The 25,878-nt window shown below is 36.6% G+C and overlaps 1 protein-coding gene across 1 annotated transcript in view; it reads right to left on the bottom strand.

The window, feature by feature from the left end:
• GLT1D1 (glycosyltransferase 1 domain containing 1) overlaps window positions 1-25,878 on the bottom strand; it is a 57,158-nt gene that overhangs the window by 12,836 nt on the left and 18,444 nt on the right. The window contains exons 6-11 of the mRNA XM_009274369.2: window positions 24,088-24,124; window positions 22,818-22,874; window positions 12,743-12,838; window positions 11,608-11,657; window positions 6,025-6,068; window positions 4,386-4,506 (exon numbers count right to left, since the gene is read on the bottom strand). Of these exons, the coding sequence (XP_009272644.1) occupies window positions 4,386-4,506; window positions 6,025-6,068; window positions 11,608-11,657; window positions 12,743-12,838; window positions 22,818-22,874; window positions 24,088-24,124 (405 nt within the window). The remainder of the gene's footprint in view (window positions 1-4,385; window positions 4,507-6,024; window positions 6,069-11,607; window positions 11,658-12,742; window positions 12,839-22,817; window positions 22,875-24,087; window positions 24,125-25,878) is intronic.

Below are 25,878 nucleotides of genomic sequence, written 5' to 3'. Positions count from 1 at the left end.
GCTGGCTTTATACCAGCTAGCCTTAAACAAATGGATTGGGCTGTAAATAATTACTGCATGAAGTGGCTTAGAATTTAATTTAGATACTTAGTCTATTTTTGAGCAGTAAAAAGAATCATTTGCATTGTTGAAAATATATATAATTTACTGACCTAGGTTCCACAAATAACAGCATAAAATAACATTTTAGTCCATTGGCCATCTGTTTTGTTACATTATTCTGACTGCAAATGTGTTTTAATGCTGTTTCAGAAGGATGCAGGGTGTAAATTTCAGCTTTGGAAGCATGTTACACAACAAGCATTTCTAACCAGCACTATAAGGCTTATAGAGTAAATACAGGTTTTATTTACTATTTTGTCTTCTGGATTGTCCCTCATTTTCTTCCTCCTAGCCTATGCATCTTTTTGTGGGCCCCTCTTCAATTTTACTGCTCTACAACATCCCTTCATTTTTAGTTTTTTATTTTTATAGTTTGCTATGGCTTATATTCCAAACTACTAGGCCTGTACTTCACGTGTTGCCCAAGACTGGATTTTGCCCTATGGCAGAACAGAATCTGGCCATCTTTTTTTTCTATGATGGTTTTTTTTTAATTGGCTTTTTTTTTGTAAAAGCATAACAATGTAATTATTTTTACAACAGTTGGAATACTCTTGAGAGCACAGAAAAAGTACTCTGATGAAATGGTGCCGGAGTCAAAAGCTTTTTCTTACCAACTATATAGAGAACATATAAAATTTTCCAGTAGTAGTGCCTTTTTCACCATCACATGCCCAGGAACATGCAGAACTCCTGAGTTTTCTGAGGAAGAGATGTATTTTAAATGCTTGCTGTAATGCTTGTTTTCTCTTCTTCAAATGCCAAACAAAAAAATAGATCAGTTAGGCAAAATCTCTGAGATATCAGTACTAGATGACAATTTAAATTAGTTATGGCTTCTAGTTCTTTCATACCTTAAGGCAGGTTGAAATGGATTTTATTACATATTTATCTCATTTATCTATTATATATTTATCTCATACTAAAATACTGTTTACAGATTCATGACCTTGTTAAATTTTGAACGTTCAAGAGAACGAAAGTTGCATTTCCAAATTCAAGCACGATGTCATCTCCAGCCTAGGACCAAAGATTTTTATACATAGTTTTCTGCCTTAGTAATTTAACAAGATCTTAACAGATGGCCCTTCCTACTGCTGGCCATCTCAAGCAGGGACTTGACTTTATTAGACTGACACTTCCTCTGAGAGAGAGATTTTTACAGTAGGATATTTTATAAGCATGTCATCAAATCCCACTGTCCAACTTGTCTAGTAAACAGACAAACAATACCAAAACCCTTATAACTTTAGAAGAAGAATTCAAACAGGTCTGAGGTACTAAAAAGGGCAAGCTTCAAATAGTTTCTCAAAAGACAACTGAAGACCTAATTCTGCTTGTAGAAAACCCTGACTCAGCTGGGACCGGAGCTGTTGTCTCACAACACCCGTGCCATGTCTATTGGACTTTCCTTCCTATAATGCAAGATTTCAGTTTGCACCTGTAATTGGTAACTCATTTGCTTGTAACTAGCATGCCCAGGCTTCTGAAAGCGTGCCAGCTCTTTTTATCCGTTACATGACTTCCATGATAAACTCCAAGTTATGCGTTATCAGTTCAGAGATTAGGCTGTCCTTCCTCCACTATTCAACAACAAGGCAATATAGGACTGAGGCTGCTGGAAAGAAGTGGGTGACATCTATGGTTATAGGTTTTCCAGGAGGAAATATTCCACTTCAGAATATTTGAAATTGCATTTTATCTTCAACACATGATTATGCATGAACACAAACCAAACCTGACTATTAGGTTTGACATTATTCCACCAATGTAATAACAGAAGAAAGGAGAGCAGGATCTTTTTCTCTTCTTTTTATGAAAAAGTTATCATGTACAAGGAAATAGCTAACAGCCTACTATAGGTCAGGTCTTGCACTTAGAAGAGAGAATTTAATTTTTCCACTATGGTCAATTGTCAGTTTATTTTAGCATATTTAGCTGTTAAACTCAGATTAAGACTTAAAGGTAGATTAAATGTTGGTTAACTTTGGTTTTAGTAAAGGTAGTGTCTTCAGTAGAATTAAATGTATCAATCATAAGACTAGCCTAAGACATGATATGCACAGCTACATGTAAGAGAAAAAAGTAATACTAACTAATCTACTATATATGTATAAAAATACATACATAAAAAAATAAATTCAGCATGAAAAATTAAAATGAATACTTCTTGATGATTCATCATAATACATAATTTTTTCTGATGTAAGAAAAACATCAAAATGGAGGAAGCTAATGTTGCAAGTGTATATAAAGACATCCTGCATAGAATGCTCTTTGCCAGGATAGTCTTGTAATCCTTAGAGAAAGAAGAGAAATATAACAGGAAATATCTACTATTCTGTTCGTGTAGTAATTTTCAGTGAGAAGAACAGTTGTTGGAGGTTGGTTTTTTTTTTTAGACAGGTTTGGGTATGAATTGGGAATAAATTACTCGACATTAACTGTGTAGTGGAAACTTAAAGGAACAGCTTTCCACTAGAGGTGGTATTTGACTATTTAATAGCTCTGATAGGATAACTTAATAGTTCAGTCACACAGAGTAGAGCTCAAATAAAAACTTTCCTTGTTGATTTAGTCTTATAGTTACCAGATTGAAAACTTGTCAGAATTGCAACTTCAAAAGAGAAGAGCGAAAATCAGTAATTCCTGAAGCAGGCTCAACATTACCTCTGAAGTAACCTGGCATTATCTTTTTGCTTTGAGTTACCACATATTTGTTAAGACACTGAACTTACAAGATTGCTCCCTCTCCAGATAAAAGCTAAGGAAAGTGCCTTTTAACTGCTCAAATCTGATGGGAAAATTTGGGGGAAAACTATACCAATTGTCGCATCAGTCCTGAGTTTGCATAACAATTTGTATCAGGCCAAGCACACTTGCACTTCTGTTGCAGATGCTGTGTCTCTTAACAGTCTTTCTGGTTTGCTTTTTTCTCCCCCCCCAACTCACTGACACTCTCAGGAAATAAATCAGATATTGGTTTTTGGTCAACTGTTATGTGAGTAGTCCTGAAGGGAACATGTAACTGGTGAGGAGGAGGTGACAGTTACTTAACTTCTACTTCTCTGAGTCACTGACTTAGCTGTGGCTGTGTACTGTGTTGGTACACTCCATTTCATGTCAACTACCAGACATACAAAATTTGTCTAGCCTGCCACACTGGTAAGTTTGGAATGTCTGTAGTAATTATTGTTTATAGATTACTGTTGCTGTGAAACAGCATCTGCTTCCACCTCTGAGCATTGGCATTTTAGAAGGGAAATACACATTTGCTATCTTACCATCACCTAACTTTCATAATTCTTACAGTGCTCACTTAGTTCTTACTTATGAAGGACTTGCAGGTGTGTGGAAGAAAAGCATGCTGGAAATGCAACATGTGATTACTCATTAGAAACAGAAACTGTTGCTGTGAAACAGCATCTGCTTCCACCTCTGAGCATTGGCATTTTAGAAGGGAAATACACATTTGCTATCTTACCATCACCTAACTTTCATAATTCTTACAGTGCTCACTTAGTTCTTACTTATGAAGGACTTGCAGGTGTGTGGAAGAAAAGCATGCTGGAAATGCAACATGTGATTACTCATTAGAAACAGAAATAGGAGATTCATTAATACAAATCATGTAATAGTTTCTGCGATCTTCTGAGATCATCACGAACCACCATTCAGCAGTCACCAAAAAAACTGGAATAGTAAAAGGCGTCTGCCCAAAGAACTTCCACTTTAAGCACGTTTATTTTTTCCCAGAAAGCCTTTGATACTAAGCAGTGCCCTACTTTGACAGGTACGAAATAAACCTGGTTATTAATTTTCAATACTGATGGCAAAAAAATTAATTGAGCATGTCATTCATTCATTAATCACTTCAGAATTAAATAACCAAATACAGCTCTTAGATTGCTTTTTGAAAGGATATAAAAGTAAATGAAAGTCTTTTCTAGCAACATTATACGGAAGGAGATGTTGAATCAAGAATAGTGACAACCCCAATAAATCAGAATGATTCTTACATCTCAGGTCTGTATTGTTAATTTAACAGGATTGATAAAATTACATTCTGTCCTTTAAAAAATAAATAGATAAAGCATAAAAACCTGTCAGTTCAAGGGAAGAAAACCTTAATTACTAACACTTGCAAAAAGAAATACTTTAGTTTTGTCTTCACTAGCTTTGAAACATGGACATAAAATGTTGACACACATTTCCAGTGATAAAAGGCAATTTCAGATTCACTGTAACCTCACTGAAAAACCTTACCACTAAGATGTGATTACCTCCAGAATTGCAGCAGACATCCCCTCTGAAATGGAGCTGTTCACCACAGCAAAGCACCTTTTCATAGCAGCATGAAGATCATCTTGTGGCACCTCCTGTAATAAATGTACTCCAGGTGCCCTAGAAATAAAATGCACACAAATAGGACACCTCCTAAGAACGTACTCTAACAATTCTTCCTAAAACTTACGGCAATGATGAAAGTTGGTCAGAGCAATTCAGGCATGATTCTGATGTTAACAATCGCCTGCCCATGGGCAAGCCACTTTACCATGTTTTTGTTAGCTTTCTATCTGTCAATGCGGTTATAAACTCAATACAGTATACACTATCTGCCACTTCATTGTCTGTTGTTCTGAAGTTTTATAGTTGATCACTTAACACCATGCTCTGTTAACCACAATCAGTCTCATAAACAAAGGAGCCGAGTTCAATTGATAGGGGTGCAATTTTCCCTTAAAGAATTTGTGTAATATAAGGAGGATGCATGCAGAAACTTATGAAAAACATACAGTTTAAATACTTAGGGAAATGGAGCGCGATCATCAGAATGGTCAACTGCAGGAGATGCTGACTTTTCAGATGCTGGCTTTTGGGGATGGAATGTGGTTCTGAAAGATCTCTTCTGCTTCCTCTTTCATTACAAGCACTCTTCTGTTCTGAAGGGTTACATTTCTACTGTCCTCATCTTCCTCAGATTAACGAAGGTCAATCAAATCAAGGGTGAAGGGTGGAAAAATAGGGTAATTAGGTGTTCAGTCTCAGATAAAGTGAATGAGATCTTTAAGACTGGTGATCATTTTTGAAAAGCCAGCATCTCCTCTGCTTGATGAGCCTGCTCCTGCCTCTTTAACCTCAACATGCGATCACTAAGCCAGATGGAAACACAAGTGCATTTGACATTAAGACCAGCTCCCTGTCAACTAGACTTTGTTAAACGTTGCTTTTCTGATTGTGCAGTAACATCCAGCTTCTGTAGAGATAAGTAACTGTATCAACTGGAGTATAAATGCATGATTACAGGAGTCATGTTTTCCATGAATAACCTCATAGAAAACAAAAAACATTATCTCTTGCTCCAAAAATGGAACTGCAAAACACATATTTTATGCAGATTTTATTATCAGATATTATCAATCAGACATAATATGGTGGCTCTGTTCAAGTCAGACAATTCTAGGTTCTGCAGACACACACAAAAAATCTTGTTTCTCTAACATTTATATCCTTCAATCAGGAAGCATATAAACTAGGGACAGAAAAAAGCTATACAGGGTTATCTTGTCCATCTCCTAATTTACCCACCAGCAGCAAGCATGCAAAATCCTGCAAAAGCCAGGATGAAAGAAAGAATGAAAAGACCCAAAAGAATAATAAATATGAATCACACTAAATCAGATGTGATTTAACACAAAACATGAAGAGATCTACTGGTTATTCTAAAACTTAAAATGTGTAGAATACCTAGTCTGAGAATGTTATGTGCCACATAATCAGTACACATTTGTTAGTCATACAGAGTTGTGCATGTATGTTCATTTGTATATACAAAAGCGCATTTACACACGATTTAAAAAGCTAGTCAGCCAACTGCTTTCATCTGGAGCAGAAAAAAAAGGCTCAACATTAACTTCTTACCTTTTAACTTTTTCCTTAACTTCGCTTGTAAAAAGTGGATCAACCTAGAAAGGAATATACACACAGGTATATGGCACTACTTCAGCACTATAGCGTATGTTTGAAATACCCAGAAAAGAAAAATAAATCTTAGCATATTTTTTACTAAAATATTTAAATGCATGAATGTGCTGAGTTTTAAAATCATACCACAACTTGTAGTTACATTTGACTCTTCAGACAAGCGCTCTTGTGAGTGATAGACACTTAGAATATCCAGCTAGGGGGGTGAGTGCACAGTACAGCAGAGCGCGAATTGACTACTCCACTCTAAACTTTTACGTGACTACTCTAATGCAGATAGCTTTGGGCTACTGTCAGAAGGGGAGGTTCCACTTCTTCTCCCCTGACATCCCTCTGGCTGCAGGTTCTAATTAGAGCTAGATCTATTTAACATGAATGACTGTTTTCAGATGACTCTGCTAAGGCTAACATGATTCAAATGACTGATTTGACAACTTACTGTCTAAGTGAGGAACAATGCACTGATGTGCCATGCAATTGTCTGTCCCCTTATGTATGGTGTAACCAATGTGAGGAAGGAAAGGAACTTTTCAGGCTGTAGTTAACACAAGAAGCAATCCGCATGTAAACTGAGACAGTTAGATAGGTGTTATGCGCTGACAGAAACATTTGTTTGAAAACTAGTGAACACAAAATTCTAAAATATAGTCTAACATGAAGGCATGCTAGAGTTATTAAAAAGTTGTCTAAGCTGGGCAATTAACTCCAGCAGGTTTATTTACAAAGCTTAACTATGTCTGCTATTTTCATTTAACATCATTAAAAGAAATACACAGAACTTGGAAATCCTTAACTAGACATGAAGAACAGAAATAGACTTTTTTTATTACAGATGACTGACTATATCAGATTAATTTATGATAGCTGGCACAGCATGTGCAGTTTTAAGTACTGGGAACAACATGGCTTATTTTTTTTAACGCATGTTAATATTTTGGGTTTGGGGTTTTTTTCACATGAGATAGAGAACACTCAAAAAGCATTTTAGAAAACTCTTTTGGAAAAAAGTCAGAATTTATTTTATAACTACGATTGTGTACTCTGGACACAAGATTAATTATTTCATGAAAACAGGGCTTCATAAATTAAAAGATTCAGGCGAATCACTCTTGCACTAAGGAATGAATTCCTACTGAATGCAAGAAATAAAAGGCTTGCATAACTGCTTAAGGAACTATTTTTGGCAACAGCAGGGGGGAAAATCAAGTGCTCTTTCCTGAGGCACTACCTGATCCTGGCGACAGAATATATGATACAGATCCATACACTAAACCAGTATGTCATGTCACAGGTTCCTTGGATATGTCATACTGAACTTCATAATTGCTATTTCTATATAAATATCTTTTCAGCTTTTCCCCCAAAGTACTATTTTGATGCTGAGTTCCTCTCATGAGGAACTATACTCTGTTTCCATTAAAATCAATGGAGTACTTGCAAGTGATTTAATGAGCAGTGGGATATGGTCTTTGGCTTTTCTACCTTTAGAAGGATGAGAAAAACTACAGCCTGTGACTCATAAATTTGTAAGATATTAATTTCTATCCCATCTACTTCTGTGGAAGCCAAGAAATTGCCATCTGCCTCATAAACAGAACAATCCTTTAAGCTGTATTCTTCTATTGGTAGATATTCCAAGAAGCCTGGCCTGAATATGAGAATTCAGTTAAAATATTACTTTCAGGATGGGTGTACCAATGACTTAGAGAAGTGATCCCCCTGAGCTACATTTAGGAACTTGAGGGGGCACAGTTATCTAACCACAGGCTCAATATAACAGAAATTAGATACAACATAAGCTGTTCAGTAAGTTGGAAATGCACTTAAAAGATGTGAATGTTTCCAAAGCCAACTGACTATGGCAGGATGCCTAGCAACCTAGCCCGGTCTCAGAAAAAGCTACTGAAAAGAAAAGGATGTTACTTCCACCCAAAACGTCTCCATGATCCAGTTCTTCCACAGGTAGAGTGTTTGTTGCCACATTTTATTTTTTTACCTATCAACGTAGCAGGCAAATATGATCATCGGTTACCTATCATCTTCTGTTAAAAAATCATCCATCCAGAGGAAGAGCCTTCAGAGAGCTGCACATTTCATCAGTTTAGCAGAGATCAGAGGAAGGCAGCTTGCGTTGCATGAACAGTTTCTATCAGAACAGATGCGGTGACACATGGAAAGGGGAGGGAGCACACAGCAAGAAACCACACCTAACAGGACCAGATATGCTATTCGGGAAGTTCGACTCTGCTGACAGGCAAAGAAACATCTGAGACACGTTTGACGGTGCAGAAAGTCACAGATCAAACGCTGCACAAAGATGAAGGTGCCTGTTAAGCACAGGGCCTACCACGATCAAAATCTAGGAAATCTTCTATAAACACACTATATTAAATTGCTGTCATATAAAAATTAACTCAGACAGAAGCAATGGTCCAGAAACATCTTCATTATAGTGCTGGGACTACTGTGGCCCTGCAAGCATATTCAATACGGATAGGAAGAATTTGCTCAATTGCTCGGGTTTGTGAGGTTTTGGCAGCATCACTATGAAAGGAATCAGCGTTATTCACAGCAGCAGGTGACCCCACATTACAATTTTTATCTGACCGACTGTTGAATACGCTCAGCAAGACTGAGCTTCCCCTACAACTGAAAACACAACTGTTGTCTGCAAGACAATTTGCCTGCAGCAAATGCACCAGAAATACAAGATCCTTGTGAACATACTAAACTCGGCCATCCTACATCATCTTTTCCATATACTAAATGCTTAAGGAAATTGTCTTCTGGCTTAACCTGTAGCTCTACTACTGCAATTTGGGACAATTAACAACTTGTAAAAAATATAGTTTTAATTCAGCTGAAACAATTTAGCAACTAGGATCTAAATTAACAAAACTAATAGGCCTAAAAAAAAATACAGAACCTTTTTAAGAAAAATTGGAACAGCTCATTTCAACATTTCTAACAAAAGTTTCATTTTCAGGGAGTTTTTCTTGAAGAACAAGCAAACAAAGGTTTAGAAGAGTTGTCAGCTTAATGGTAGCAGTAGCTCTTACTTTTTAAAAAATATCTCAGTGAGTAGGACACTTATTCAGGACGTAGCTGGCAGAATTTCATATTCCTCAGCAGGGTAAAGAATTTGAAATTGTATCTTTGTCTCCTATCTGATTTTCCTAATTATTGTGCTCTAGGATGTTCTGGAGCAGGTTATTAGACTTCCTCTAGTTGCTTAGTTTAGTTGTGCCAACAGCTGTTTCATTTTAGAACTAGTCCAGAAAACATACAGTAGGTTAACAGCCATCTTTTATAAATAGATGGGCTACGTGACCCGATAGGTCCCTCCATCTGCGGAGGCAGATATTCAACTAAAACTGTCTCAATGGGCATGGAAAGAAGTCGGACAGATGAAAAATAGCTGTCAATGAAAAACAGTATCATTATAAACACAGCAATATTCTGTAGTGTCTACAAGAACGGTGAAGAATTACGCAGAGAGTACAAAGTGGGCTTCAAGAGGTTACCCAACAGCTGGACACAAGTTTTGTAGCCTTTTTTAAAGTTTCATATGCTTCTATTCTTGGCATACAGAGCTGCTGAAAATTAGCCATTGTTTCAAATTTCATTACAGAAATGAACAAAAGGAAAAGTGGAAGAGGAGATAAATGCTAAAAATTTTACATTATACAGGACCCAATCCTGCAATATTACTTAGATTGCACCATTTGAGACAATCATGCATAGCAAATGTAGGGAAAAGACTATAATCTTATGGAAGCAAAGCAGAAACGAGCGTGTGGGCCTTTTGTTCTTTATAGTGTTAATTAATATAATCTTAATGTGCTTTTTTAAAATAGTCACAATAAATACGACTTGCTTCACAGATAATGGCACTGATTTTCTTAAGATTTTGTGGTTTGAGAAGTAACATGAGTAAGAAAAGTAGAGCTAAATACCAATAGAGCTGAAATTTATTTTCATCCTTTAGCGGTATTTTAGTACTATGGGAGAAATACGTTTTTAAATGATTTTAAACTCTTTCAGGAGCTGGTGCTTCATGAAAAGCAAACCATTGCTGAGAAACTCATGACAACATTTTGAGACGGCAACCCAGCTGTACGTTTTGTCTAAAGAGAGTTAGCAATCACAGAAGACCTGCCATTTAACTGATTGACCCTGTTGTGAAAAGAGAGAATTAGAAGTTGTAACTTCCACATTTGTTAAACAGGATCTTATGACTTAGGGGGAAAAAATGAAATCTCACATTAATATTGGGCAGCACTTTTACTAAAATACATATAATTTGTTTGGAAGGAATGATACCAACTCTAAGCTTAATCTGAGATGTGGACATGTAAGAACAACTTAGTTTCTGATTTTATTTATTTTATTCAACCCCACCTTCCCTCTCAGATACCTGTATCCCAGGGCTTTAGTGCACTCAGATTAGAAATGTGAAACAGACTTCACCAATTTTATTTGTCAGCTCAAGCCCTGTCCTTGCTGTCTGGTGTCAGACAGAAACCTAACATCATTTTGCACCTGCTGACAACTGTTAATTGTGTATGAATTGAAACTACCAGAAATGGCATCAAAATCTAAATGGAATGGAACAAAGACGCGATCCTCCACGTGAACAAAAGATGGAAGAACAGGGATAATGAACATCTGATATCACCCTCACAGTATTAAAAATCCTCATTAACAATACCTGCTAAAAAAATTCTTCTAGATGGCAACTGTTGCCTTTCAAAATATTTGATAGGTTCATTTATAAATTATTCACATTGAAATAGGCATTTCTAATATTTTATTTGCAAGAGTTCACATTTTTAGTACTTTCTGATTCTCTAAAAAATTTTATACTATGCCACAGGTATAAAAACAGAAGCCAATATTAGAATCCAAATATTTTGATACTTTTTATCTTCTGAAGTTGTTTCTGTAGTCAAATGAAACACTAAATGTTTTGTTCTAGGGGACCATAATATTTTTTAATAGCATTATCAAGTCATGTGCTTGAGCTAGATATAAAATTATAGTAATCCAGCTGCAAATGCCCTTTATAAAGCTAGCCCAAGTCTTCTAAACAAAAAAAATCAGTATATATAAAACAAATCTACAGCTGCTGGAAACCTTTTTAGTGCTATTGGTAACAAGTTTGCATTAATAAAAACCCAACTGAATAGAGTTGGGCTATCTCAGTGCATACCCCCTTAGAAAAACCCTCTTAGCTGCTTCCTCTCTTGCAATGCAAACGCAGAGCACATGCTGAGTGAGGAGGCCTTTTAGCCAAGAGCAGAACCCCGAACTTTGGAAGTCCGAGCACTGGAATCGCTTCCACTTCCACAGTTGAACAGCCTTTACAACTGCTAGGTTTGTACCTTCTTCTCTCTGTAACAGTTAGAAGTCCTCTGACTCAGGTTCCGTTTGGAAAGAATTATTGTGATATTCAGATGCGAGTAAACAGAAGTATTTAGGAATAAACAAACAAATAAAATAAAAATTACAACAACTTACTGCAGGTCCAATGATGCCCAGATGGACACTGGGATCCCTTCTGTGCCAATCTAAAACAGAAGAGGAACATCTTTTTTATTAATCCATATTATTAATTTTTATTTTAATTTAATTCTTTCTCTGAAATCAATGTAAATAGCTGCATGAATAAAGAAGAATTAGTCAAATATCGTTTTACTACTTAAAAGACTGTATGTGGACCAGATTTCATGCTCAGCCCTCACAGTACTCCTCAGAATTCAAATGATTAGCATATCTGAAAGTTAGTACTTAGCATTTCTGCTTCATGCAATCTCTTATGATTCAAGGGTTATTTAACTAAGCTCAGATATTAACTTTGAATCATCTCAAGAGAACAATGCTCTATATAATGCAGTGACTCTGGCCACTGAGACAAAATGTTTTGAATTTTTTCCTATGTAAAGGAACATGTGGAAGCAACTGCAACTGTTACAATTAATACTCAGTTATATGCACAAGAGAAATCTGCTGCTTTTTCAATACCAGAATAGAACAAAACCAGTTACTTGACTTTAATAAACTACATTTGTTACTAAGCGTCACAAGGTGGTTAAGGCTTATAAAAGAAAGCTGAATAGTGGAGGCTAAATTTCCAACTTGGAATACCTGAACCTTTTACAGACACAAATAGAACCTGGCAAAACATTCACCTACGTCACTAGGAGAAAACTTCAGCCTAGTTTATAGTGTTGAGCCATAACGATGGGTGGCAATATTTGCTTGTAACTTCAATGATATTAATTAGCACACATGCAAATCAGTGTAACAGCCACAGGACAGTAAGATAAAAAAGTTATTTTGACGTAGGTGAAATCTTCTTTTGTCTTCCATTAATACTGTATGTAACAGCAAAATAATTTTCCCAGCAAGTAAAATCATCAAATATTGCTTTGATTTTAATGCTCTGTTATTCCCAGCAGGCTGGAAAAGGCGCAGTACAGAAATCATGTGTTGAACAGATCAATAGTTACACGAGCATCTCTTTTTTTAAATGTAAATATGTGATGAAGTTTTCTGCAATGAATAAAACAGCTTATGCCAAACTTAGAAACATGAAAAGAAATGCATCTGAATCCAGGGACAAAACAAGGGTATTCAAGTAGCAGGTACCTACCTGAAAATACATCTACTAAATACAGAGGGTCTTTCACTCGTCGAAGTCCGCATATCAAAAGAAACATGTGTAAACTGCCTGTATCTGTAGGAATGTCTGTAACAAATAATTTAAAAAGTCTGAATGCAGATAAAAAAGCTGAACACTCCAAATTGTTTCATGAATGAGCACATGAAGTGGTAAAAGCAGTAACAGGGTGGATTCTGAAAAATTCCCATTATTGTTCCCTATGTTTCTTGCTCTCGCATCAATCCTCAAATCAACTCAGTGAAGAACTTAATCATGCACATCATTTTATAGGGCACAGGAGTTTATTTCCAGAGGCAGAGAATGTGCAGGACTTGGAGAAGTGGCCGGTGGACGGTATGCTTGACCACCAGAACCCAGCTTTGACTGACAAGGCAACTATACAAATCAGTGTGTTTCTCCATTTTACTACCCATAAGAAGAAAAAAAATTACATCCATATAATAACTCAACACCTGTTTCAAGGATATTGTGAGGTTTAGTTAATTAAAAGCTGTAGGGATTAGAGCTCTTGATCTGACGCTTTTTGTTATTAAAGATCAGGTAAATGTCCCACAGTTCTCTATGCCTAATATGCCAGCACTGCTACAGAATAATTAACTAGAAGTTAAATTATTGCAAAACATTTATTTTAACCTTATTGCCAAGAAACACAAATGAAAAACAATTTGGGAAAAAATCTCAACATGGGAGGTTTTAACATTGAAAATCTCTCTTGCAAATCTCTCCCTCTCTTCGGGGAGACCTTATCGCAGCCTGGCAGTACTTAAAGGGGGCTTATAAAAAAGACGGCGGCAGACTTTTTAGCAGGACCTGTTGTGACAGCACAAGGGGGAATGGCTTTAAACTAAAGGGGGGTAGATTTAGACTAGATATAAGGAAGAAATTTTTTACGCTGAGGGTGGTGAAGCACTGGCCCAGGTTGCCCAGGGAGGTGGTGGATGCCCCATCCCTGGAAACATTCAAGGCCAGGTTGGACGGGGCTCTGAGCAACCTGATCTAGTTGAAGATGTCCCTGCCCACGGCAGGGGGGTCAGACTAGATGAGCTTTAGAGGTCCCTTCCAACCCAAACTATTCTATGATTCTATGAAATACACAGCAACAACCCATAAAAAATAATTTTGTGGGCTATATTAGAAAAAGAAGATCTGATGTATGATATTGCAGTTGCCATTGGCTCTATGACAGCACAATTAATTCAGAACATACTTCTGGAGAAGGGTCACTATGTGATGAACTTTGGTAAAATGCGTTTATGATAAAACAACATAATTCACAAATTGCTGAATGAACACACATAACAACATAATTTAATAAACACTAGAGGGGTTGAAATGTTCACGTTTGATTTACCGTACTGAACAAATCAGTTTGCTGTCCTTCAGTTCACCTATTTATTGAGCTCATGGCAAGGATGGATGACATGTATTATCTAACACTAGGCAGTTCAACAAGGAGCATCAAACTGCTGCTCGTCAGCAGCAGGCTGGTTGTGGGACATTAATGCATGGGTCCCACACCGAGGCTATGTCACATAGCTACCAGAAGGGCTATGCTGCATGGTCAGAATGACTGTCTGACGAATTTATGATTAACAGAGGAAGGCAGCAGGACAGTTGTGGTGGCATGGTGATCTGCTGCTGCTGAACACTGCAGAGCTCCTTCTCTCTCCTCCCTTTCCCTTCCACTCTCCACCAGTTGCAGGAACAACTCAGCTGCTTATGCAGCATCACTGAATTGCTGCAATTCGTAATTTAAGATCACTCAAACTTGCTACCAGCTTATGTTTCCTCACGGTGTTTTATAACTTAACTGCAGGGTCTGCTCCAGGCCCTGGAAGAAATATGCCAGGAATATCTCCCTTCATGTCAAGGAAACTGGATTAACATGAACTCTGCATCAAACGTCTATTTTGTGGGAGGGGAAGAATCAAAAGAGTGGCAATTCACAACATACTCAAGTGCTATTGCTTTTAAAATTAAAATCCAGTTCAGGGACTTTTAAATGCTCCCTGTCACAGGGTTCATTATTGAGTCTGTTTCATTTAACTTAAACAGCTTGAGTTGTCAAGAGTGGCTGCAGCAGACACAGTAAGTAATATTTTACCAGTTATTGGACCAAGAAATAATTTGTAAGTTATAACACACAAACATTTGGATTGAAAAAGCCATTCTTCTGGTGCAATGGGCCATTAATACTGTTTGTTTTTAAGACATGCAGCAGTGGTTTCAATTCATGACATAAACTCACACAAAACAAATTACTACAAAATGTCAGCAAAAGTCAGATTGCATTTTAACTATCCATATGGCACAAACATTCATTTTAAATTATGAACTCCCACCTATTGATGTTCAGCTCTGGCTACTTTGGAATAAACTTAAAGTTAGCGCTGAAAGCTCAGTCAGACAGTAGTGAGAAACCAGGTCTTCCTGTTCTCACGTAGAAACTACAGAATTATTGCACTCTTGATGTGACAGTACACTAAACAACATTAACTATGCTTGAAATAACTGCTTCTTTTTATCTCTTAACATCTTTTTGTTTCTATCTTATAGCTTTCAGTCTTTTCATTTTATTAGATAAGGGTTTGAAGTGCTCTGACAATGAAAAGCCCTAATAGACCGGTTCTGTGCAGTCCTGACTGCCATTCTGCTCCCTGTACGAAAACCTTAACCCGCAAGAGAAACTGGAAACTGGCCCTACAGAGAGTAATTGTACTTTGTAATTTGGATTTTGGCATTCAGTTCCTGTGGCATTTAAAGGTACTTCTCCCAAGAACCTCACCAATAACAGTCTAATTATTTCACTAGTGAAATTACCTAAAATAATATTTATTAATGAAAATAGCCCACTTATTTGACATTTATTATTTTGAAAAGACATTCACAAGCTTGAACTCTCACTGCAGACTATCCCCCTTATGCAACTTTACAAAGCCCTACTTGTCTGTCATGAAGTTTTGTGCACTTTTCTCTGAAATAGCAGATATTGGGTACACTGGATTACAGACTGGATCCTGCATGGCATTTCTAAAAACTGTCATAGAAGGGCTAGTCAAAAAAGGATTTGACTCTGCCATTCAATTTAGTGAAGTGAGAATCAGTTGTAGTTTTATTTTATGCTGTAGATCTTAGTCATCACCTAATTGATTTTTACAGGCAGACTTTCCCCACTCAATCGACTTAGAAGCATATAAAGACATTCCTGAGAAGATTGCATTACCAGCACATCACTGCCACTATTTAGTGCTGGGAGTTTACTCATTCTCTGTCTACTTAAGATCAAACATCAGCAGCACTTGTGTATCTTGTTAGCTTTCTGCGTATTCACTGAAGGTGGTTGAATTAATGCATCAAGATGATGCCTGCATCAGTTTTTTTCCAGCTGTTGCTTTCTCAAGCCTCGCTAGCACCCCTGCTGTGGGGGGGGAAAAAAAAAGGTAGCCGTTTGTACAAGAAAGCAATCATTTTATTACGCTCTGTCCTCACAAGAATGCTGAGAAGAGGAACATACTATGAGAATAACTGCAATAGCTGCCTTTACCAGCTACAGACATCAGCTGGGTGAAAACTGGTATTTGAAAGAAGACATTTTTTCTTTTTCCTTGAGCTTAAACAAGACTTTCAGTATGTGAATTTTTGCCATCATTCTGCCTTTCCCAGATAGGCTACTTAATCTGTAATAAGATACTACCACCTCGTGTGATTCAGTTCTGAAATGGAAATATATCAATACGGCACAATCAACTGATTTGCTCTTTTGATACATTCACTGTGTCACTATCTTGTTTGAATGACATGCAAACACCCAAATAACAAAAAAATGCTTGTGTCTGTTTCTCCCCATCTCTGTTAGTGTTACAAAAGCAAAGATTTGAAACAGCACACTGTGCTTCATTATCTCGTAGCTCATGCATCCTTCTGTTTGCTTCGCAAAGAAAATACAAAATGGAAAGATTTGTACATAATCACTGGCAATAAAAAAAATAAGACTGCATGGTACATGTTTTCCAGCCATCCTTCAGAATCAGTATACACTAAATGCAAGTCTTGCCACTGTAGTCAATGTCTCCTTCAGTGTCAAAAATAATTGTTTAATGTCAGTAAGAGATGCTCCTTTAAACATGCCTTGTCAGTATTTGTCTATGGCTGTAGTCTGATTTGTTACATTGGCTTTATCTACAAAAAACAGCTGCACATTGGCCACAGCTAGTCTTGAGCCTGCTTAGCAGGTCACCTGTTCAGCAAGATGTGAGAGGTCAAAACAAGAACAGTGATTGATAGGATTATGAAAACTCATTCCTCTCATCAGCTTGACGGTATGCTGTCCTGATACGCCACACAGGACCACGGGGATGTTAACAAATGAACTGCAGGTGAGCTGAAATGAGACAGACACAGTGGAAGATTAAGACTGACATGGGACTCCCACAGTCATGCAACTCCTTTTTCATGATGGAGCAGCGGTGGTATTATGCTGCTCAAAACTGAAACACAGCAATGTAGCATTGGCACTTAAAATTTCAAAGTGTAATTGCATGATCAAAAAGGGTATCCAACTGCTGTGCCAGTGTATTTGTTAATAGTATTGGAACCTGGCACAAAATATATCGGCTAATAGATGAAATGTGATTAATACTCAGGATTCATGTTCTCCTGCTGGCTGTGATTCTGAGACATGGCATGGCCTAGAGAAAGTTTCTCAAATCTAGACTTATCCATCCAGACTTACCCATTCATCTGCAAGCAGGTTTAATAATTGCTTGACATGAAGCAATGGCACTGGGTTTAACTTTTGGTAAACTGTTTTGAGGTCTTCAGTTGCAAAGACAGAATGAGAGAATGGAGTACATTAAAAGTGGAAAACATTTTCACAATGCAACACTGGAAATAAGCAGTTTATTATTTAAGATTTCATTGGCTCCTAGTTTGTTCCTCATCTGAAACTGTATAACTGTTTGTCACATCAACTATTTTACTATTTTGACACAGTATGATAGTTTACACTTCGACCTTTATAAAAATCTGTACTTAGATGCCAGGATAGCAAAACATGAACACAGACAGCTAACACAAAAGCCTAAATAATTTCTGAAGCATTAGTAAGGACATTGTTTTTCTAAGAAAGGCAAGAATAAGTAGAATTGTTTTCTAAACAGATTTGGAAAGAGCAGATTCATTTAACTCCACCCCTCTAGGTACTATCAGGAAAAAAATGTAGTAATCATAGATGTACAGTAAAAATAAATATATTACTGCAAATCTTTACTCTTACTGAAAAGCTGCAGGTCTCTAAGTGAATGAGTAATATCAAGCATTAGCTTGCTGAGAGGCAAAGAAGCAGTTTGAGAACATCTTAAGTGAGCAATTTTCTCACCACTTGCTCAAATAAAGAAAATAAAAATATTTTTCTTATTTAAAAGTCTTTACTGTGCTTTTGTAGGGTGTTTTTGAAATCTCTAGAGAGGAGAAAAATATAAGAAGGAACAATGTGGTTTTTCATTCAGTTATTATTTTGGACCTGAACAAGCAACCTCACAAAGCCAAAGTTCTTATTTGTGTTCATTCCTTTACAGCTTAAAATCCAATTTGTACTAGAGGTTAAGTATATTTTATTAAGTATATCAATATTGGACTTATAGGTTATAATTTAGGATACAAAGATTGCCCAGTAACACAAAAAACCAGTCTGCAGTAAAAACATTTCTTATTAATATTAGGTCAAGGATGATCAAAGATTTTAAGATTAATTTTCCAACCCCTGATTTCAAGTTCACTGTTGTGTTCTGTGGACCTTTAAAAGAACAATACCAAGTCCATATTATCTGGGCTTACTCATCCATTTTTGTTTTTGTTCAGAAACAAAATCTAAGCCATGACAAGATGGTGAGGGTGAATAACCTTTCTCATTTTCCTTTCTGTTCACTTTGAACCACAGCAGGTCTTTTACTCCTCTTGAAAATTGTTCGTCTATCCATCTCCTATGCATCTGAAAGTATTAACTGATCTCCTAGAAAAGGAAATCCATAGGTTTATTGCTGAGATTTCAGTCTCTAAGATGGTTATTTTATTTTCTTGAGTTTGAAACATAAATTTGTCCAACTCTGGCATGTATTTTTGATACTCTAGATCTTTCAGGTCATAGTTTTTCTTTACGTTCATCTCCGTACACACAGCAGAAATACCATACATTAGCTCTTTTAGTCTCTTGGCACCAAGAGTTTGCTTTTGTGTCTCTTTCACAAGCCAACTATTAAAAACAAGCTGCTCAGACCAGCCAAGTTTTCCAGCTTGTTTGATACAGCAGTGTCCTACTGCAGTACAGCTTCAACGTGCTGTCTTACTTTATACTGACTCTGAAGTGTCTTTAATTGAAGTCACTGATGACACAGAACTTTGACAATTATTAGCCCAATTACTTAATTGAAGTCACTGATGACACAGAACTTCGACAATTATTAGCCCAATTAGGTCTTAGTTCAGCAACATACTTAACCACCTGCAGATCTCAAACATTTATTAATGTTTTATGAAGTTGAGCTTTTATTTTACAAAGCAATTTGTTTCTTAGAAATTAAGGGGAAGTGGAGGTAATAACTATATCCAAAGTGTTTATACTGCTATTCACATTCAATAGTGAATAACTGCTAGAGTTGCTGATACGTTTGTGAAGACAACAGAAGTTAAATGAACCTGTTAACTTCCAGGGACAGGCTACTAATCCAGAAAAATTAGACCACAAAATTCTCCAGCAATCCTTTTTTCCCATTTCTCATTATTTCTAACAGATCAGACAACAAAAAAGCTCTATGCTTTCAGATCTGCTGGGGAACACAGTTTACTGCTGCTATCATATCATTATTTCTATGGTCGGCTATATATCTGCACAAACTTTTACTATTTAATTTTTCTTATATGGGTCTTTTTTTCCAGCATAGCTTTAGGAAAATATAATGCCTCTGTAAAACCCTGTCTGTGTCATGACAGGTTATGTAAACTTTTCAAGCTCTGAAAACAGACATGCTGTGAAGCAGAAATTATCTGAGAGTAGAAAAATCCAACTACAAAAGTACATTGCATATTTTATTTGATAGTGCAATAAGCACCTGATTCTCTGATTCTCTGTCACCTTCCAGGAAACCAGTTTTTACTCTTATCTGTTGGGTAGACGAGCTTTCTCAGTTCATTAGTATAGACTTTGTTAGTTGCCTATGTTTTCTAATCACATGATGTCTAAGTGTTTATTAGGGCTTACATCTTACAAGCTTCAGCCACATTCCACTGAAATCAAAAGGAGCCTTTCATCATGGTATGATGACATCAAGCCTGTCTGTGATCTTAAGTAGCTATGCTCCATCCTTGAGCTAAGTTGTTAGAGATCAGTCTCAGTTTTTGCTTTTACTTAGACTGTCTCGTCATTTTCTGTCAATCAATTTTCAGCAAAAGCCTGAACTTTCATTGTCTCTCTCAAGTCTACAGACAGGCATCTAAAATTGCTAACAAAACTGATTATGCTGTATATAGATTCCTGTATTGTAAGGTCAGAGAAAACATTTTGATCATCTGGTTTGACCTCCAGACCAACACAGGCTATAGTACTTCCCTAAATAGTCTTGAGTTACTAAATATACTGAAAACATTGTCTTCTTGAAGTCTGTGTTGAAATCTGCACTTGGTTCAGCCTTTTGGTTTGGCTACTGTTGTTTGCAGTCTTTCATCCACATAAGGCAAACACTGTGAAGCTGACTGTTAACCAGAATGCAAATTAAGTTTAAAAGCTCTTTTTTGGTAGATAAATGTTTTAACAGCCAGCCACTGAAAATACTGCAGCTAGGAGCTAGCACACTAACGCTACACAAACATCACCTCTGCAACTCTCAAGTCTGCTGCTGAGACTATGAAAAAAATACTAATTCCATGATTTTTGTACTGAGATTGTACTGCACCCGTAATAACAACTATAAAAAACCTTTCCCAGCACTGCTTCAGTTTGTATTAGGTAATTGCTATTTATGTTAATGACCCAAACCATCAAGTGAAATGTACAAAGAGCTGGGATTCCTTAGCGTTTGGTTTAGTACCATCCACATCTGGGGGCTGGGGGAAGTCTCCCACAGTAAAATGTATTTGATGCATTCTGCCACTCACTTAAATCTACCGTTAAATTATTTTTGAAGCCATTACACTGACTTAAAGAGACTATTTATGTACCGGTGTTATATTTAACATGAGTCAAGTGTTAAGGCTTTTCTATGACTGAAAAAAAATCAGTACAAAGAATATTCCTAAGAAGTCTGTTCTATTAAAAAAAGTCTTGAAACATTCTGAAGACCCTATTTCATTTTAAAGAATAACTTGACAATGTATGGCCTGATCACCAGGGATGTTTAACACTGATGCCTCAAATGTATTATAATTCGCATTGCAGGGCATGTGCTATTTCTTTACATTCAGTCCTGGGAATCCTGAATTTGACAAATGTTCAAGGATACTGCTAAAGATAGAGGCAAGAGTTATCTGGAGAAATATTTCCCCCAAAAATCATTACATGCCTTTAGATATGGAATAGAACTTCATAAAAAAAGTCTTTTTTAAAAAAAAAGGATCATAAATGCCATGAGGTGAATGAGATTGGACAGCTTTATCTGCATAAAAGCTAGGGATCTTTTCAAGTGCACTTCACTGTGCAAGCCTACACTATCAAAATGGTATTCTTCTGAGCAAAACTGCCTTCTATTCTTGATAGTTTTCTACTGATTGCTCCAAGTTTAGTAGAATTTTAAACACTTTAAAACTGCAAATCCCCAGAAAAGCAATTCAGTGGGAACTCCTAATTAGTCTGTGGTAAGCGCAAAGGTACAGCCAAAAAACCTGCCTCCATGCGCAATATTAAAAGAAGTGGAAATTGTAGCTTGCCACCAGAGATGGAAATAGAGACAAGACTGGTAAGATAAATGAGATGAAACAGTCGTAAAAAACAATACTGAATAATCTGATGCCAGATTTCAAGTTATTATTTAACAGGCACAGATGTTAGAGTCACATTTTAGTTTGCTTTTCATGTACATTATGAATTATTTTGCACTTTTGCATTAGTACACATCAGGCAAAAAACTGTCTCTAATATATTAGATGAAATGCACTTTAGGGGGACCTTCCCCCTCCTCAATCTGTTGACTGCTCTTTTAATCATAAAATGGTTGGACATGAGATCCAATCAACACTAAGGCTGTGCTAGCAAGTGACAAATCATTTTACTTCAGAAAATTATTAATCTTAGTGGCACTGTGCTTGTGTGCCGTGATTTACTGAGAACAAAATAACCTCACAATGCTCAATTTAAAATTGGACACCGGTTTTGAATAATGGCACACATTTACTGACGTGATAAAGCAATTGAATAGTGAGGATTCATTCGTAACAGAGGGAACAGCTGTACTATCAGAGATCAGATTGATGAATATAATACTGAAATATTTTTACCACAGTAAAATGCCTACAAATTCTTTTTTTGGGGAAAGGCAGCTGTAGCAACTAAAGCATTACCAGGATCAGGTGACTTTAAATTAGGTCATCTGCCTTACATGTCATTACTTTGGTGAAAACAGAGACAGGCTCTAGATGAAGACCAAATAACAAAACATCAACAGACATTTCCCTTCTTCACCACTTCTTCACCTCACCTGCTCTCCTGCAAAAGACACCCACAGTTTCTATCACACAGCTGTAAAGCAGAGCATGCTCAGGTATTGGTGCTTTCGCCTAACTTACCTTCTAAGGGACATTGATCCGTATGTCATCCATTTTATCTTTTGGTGCAATTCAGCCCTGGACAGACCAGAAATCTGGAGGCAGTCTGGGTAGTTTACTAACCAGACTAATCTGATCAATATTCTGCCTGAATCTAATATTAAGAGTTTTTCATTTTTCATATCATTAAGTTATTTTATTACATAATCAGTTAACCTTCACATTCTAAATTTCTTTCATCGTTGACATCTACTACAAATAAATATAGTGGATACAGAAAAAAAGTGAGTTTTACCTGCATTTTGTAGAAATCTATACCAGTCAAATGTTTCACTGGGTGTAGTCTTAATTCCTGTATTGAAAAAAAGAGAAACACAACATGTTTGGTCCCTGGATGGCTGAACTACGGTTCTAGAAGTCTTGCCCTAAGAAAACAGTATTTCTGTCAAGCACACTGAATTCCGTACACAGCTGTTCCCACCTCAAGCTCTTCCCAACAATGTCAGGTTGTTTGCACAGTCCTTCCGTAGTCATCAGATTGAAATCAAATTGAAAATTTTGCACAATCACGCAGTGTATTAACTTCTTTAGCAACCCAGGGAATTAAGCTCACTTACATCATGCTAAAATTGGCCTTTTAAAATCGACATACAAGATAATATTATCTGAGGGAGCGTATTATTCCAAAACAGATACAGGTCAGTTGAGACCCAAGTCCTTAACATAAGACAAAGAAAATAAATTAAATTTATATCAAAATTAAATATTATTCTAAACTGGATATTAATTTACTTGGTTTGCCTTATGTTAAAGATTAATTATTTTACTAATGAAACTATGTTATTAATTTATTTAATCTCTTAGTTAACTATTACCTCACAAGGGGCTTAAATATAGACTAAATATGGGCTAAATAGACCTCACAATGAATTATTTCAATGTAATAGTTTTGAAAATAATTTTATTTTCTTTGAAAGTGAAATACACAAAATGGAATGAGTTTTGGAAGCTGTAGACAGTTATTTTTAGATAAATAAAATCAGGAGCTGTAGCTTAAGTAATCACATCTAAAATGCTGAGTTGAGTGTTCCCTAGACTACTCACTTAAGTAATATACTTTGGATTAGACACTTGTTGGGTGTCATTATTCTGAGTTCCCTCAGGGAACTCAAAGCATTTAAAGGAATTTGGAGCTTCAGAGAATAACCACTCAGCATCTTGTGCGAAATCAGACTGAGGGTCTACTCCTCGGCTACTAACTTCCGTATGCTTTGGAGAAAGCTTGGTGTTACCTTATCTTTCAGATTCCTACTGTAAGGTATGTGGGACAACATTTTTTTTTAAAAGCATCAAATGAGTTGAAAATTTAGGCTAAGAGACTGAAATACTGCCTCAATTAAAGTCAATGGCAAAAAGCTCAACTTCAGTGGAGCCAGGACTTCAAACCCCATACCCGTTTCAGCAAAATATTTCCAGGGCAAAGAAGGTAGATATATAAACATATAGGTACTAGACACATGACTCAAATAAATTGAATGCTTTAGTCAGTATTTCAAAACTCTCACCTTGAGCTTGGACATGTATTTTCTTCCTAGCATCGGGCTTTAAAGAGAAGGAGAAGAAAAGTAACTTTCATAGTTCACCATAAAAGATCTGTTCAATCTTCAAAAAAACCCCAACTAATACAACAAAATGGACATCAGCATGATTTTCTTTTGACTATTAAAAATCAACAGACTATCAGAAAGATACATTTAAGTAACACCAAAAGCCAACAGTCAGCAATTTAAATTACATTTACTATGAACATTTACAGTAGCAATTAACACGATTACCAAGTTAGTACAAACATATTTTTAGTTTATCTCTGTATACTTTCTCATAATCATTAACCTGCTTATTGCATAGAAAATTAAAATATTTCCCTACAATAGAAAGATTTGCAACTACAGAACAGCCCTAGTTCCCAAAAAATGCTAGTCTTGAAAGAAAAATTATAGCCGATTTTGAAACCACAGTCTACATTTATCCATAATAGAATTTTTAAACACATCAGGCATGAAACAACCCCCATTTACCTCTAGCCTTTTCAAAAATTGCTGTCAAATATATGTAGACTTGTCTATACAGGAAAACTGGCCAGCAGTAGTTATTGCAGAATATTCCCAAATAAAAATTGCATAAGAAATTATTTTAAAATAGCTATAGTAAAAGAGGTAATTACTACATTTCCAAAGTTACTCCTGAAGTGCTACTATGCTAGTTATTTAATTTAGGTGATTAAATAAGCAAGTTCTTATTTAATATATCTTTCTATAATTCCAACCATGAATTTGTGAAATACTTTTTTTTCACAAAAATATCGAAATATTCTTGGGATCTTTCCACACTGAAAAAAACCCAAAACCAAAAAACCAACACCACCACTCCCCAGCAAACAAGCAGAGGTTTTTGAGCTCAAAGTGTTTGTGCAAAGCTGTCTGTTCAGACAATTCCTAGTTGTTTTGAAAGCGCTGGTTGTAATGCCTGTAGAGGAGTAAGCTAAGGAAGGTATTACTCAACTGGCGTAGTCTCCAATAGATTTGCTCAATATTACCTTGACTGCTTCAGTTTGAAATTATATTCTTTCAAGCAGTTCCATTAATGCTATCACTTCATTTAGCATCATAGCGTCCAGAAACAAACAACCTTCTTTAGAGCACCAGTCCTTCCTATCTTGAGACTAAATCTTGCCTCCTTTTCGGTGCCAATTTCCTTACGTAGAGAGGCACAGTCCTAGCAGGCTGCGACTGTCTGAGTCACTGACTATCTGCCTGCCATGGCTCCTTCTAAAGTGCAGATGGAAAAAGGACTACTAGATTGCGCCTCCAACCATTCCACTTTTGAACGGTGGGACACGTTGCTGGTACACTGCTGAACTCTTCAAGCTAAATATTGCTGTGCAGGCTTGCCTCTTAATGTGGAAAGTTGTTGGAATAAGACAGCCAGAGTTAACCACGGCAGAGCATCACGTATACCAGTGCATCATGTCAAGCTGCACATTAGTCTTCCCTTCTCCTCTCCCACCCCCACCCCATCCTTAGCAGATTGTGAAATCACACCTGCAGGATAATAACTTGAAGGCAGGAAGAGAACCTGTATTAGGAGAACAAGAATTAATGTAGAAACAAACTGTTAAGTAACCAATTCCTGAACCAGTCAGCTCAGGAAATAAGAAGCCAAGGAAATGATTTCGGGTTTTTTTAGCTGCAAACATTTTTGTTTTTCCCCTATCACTCCCATGTGACTGTCCCTCCAGTCCACTGCCCAGTCATAACAGTCTATTTTAGTTACTAAAAATGAACTGGAAAAAGAAA

The sequence above is a fragment of the Aptenodytes forsteri genome, unplaced genomic scaffold (assembly GCF_000699145.1).
Source record: "Aptenodytes forsteri isolate BGI_AS27 unplaced genomic scaffold, ASM69914v1 Scaffold79, whole genome shotgun sequence".
Lineage (NCBI taxonomy): Eukaryota > Metazoa > Chordata > Aves > Sphenisciformes > Spheniscidae > Aptenodytes > Aptenodytes forsteri.
The sequence above is the reverse complement of the archived record's forward strand: the minus strand, read 5'-3'. Positions and strand labels throughout refer to the sequence as shown.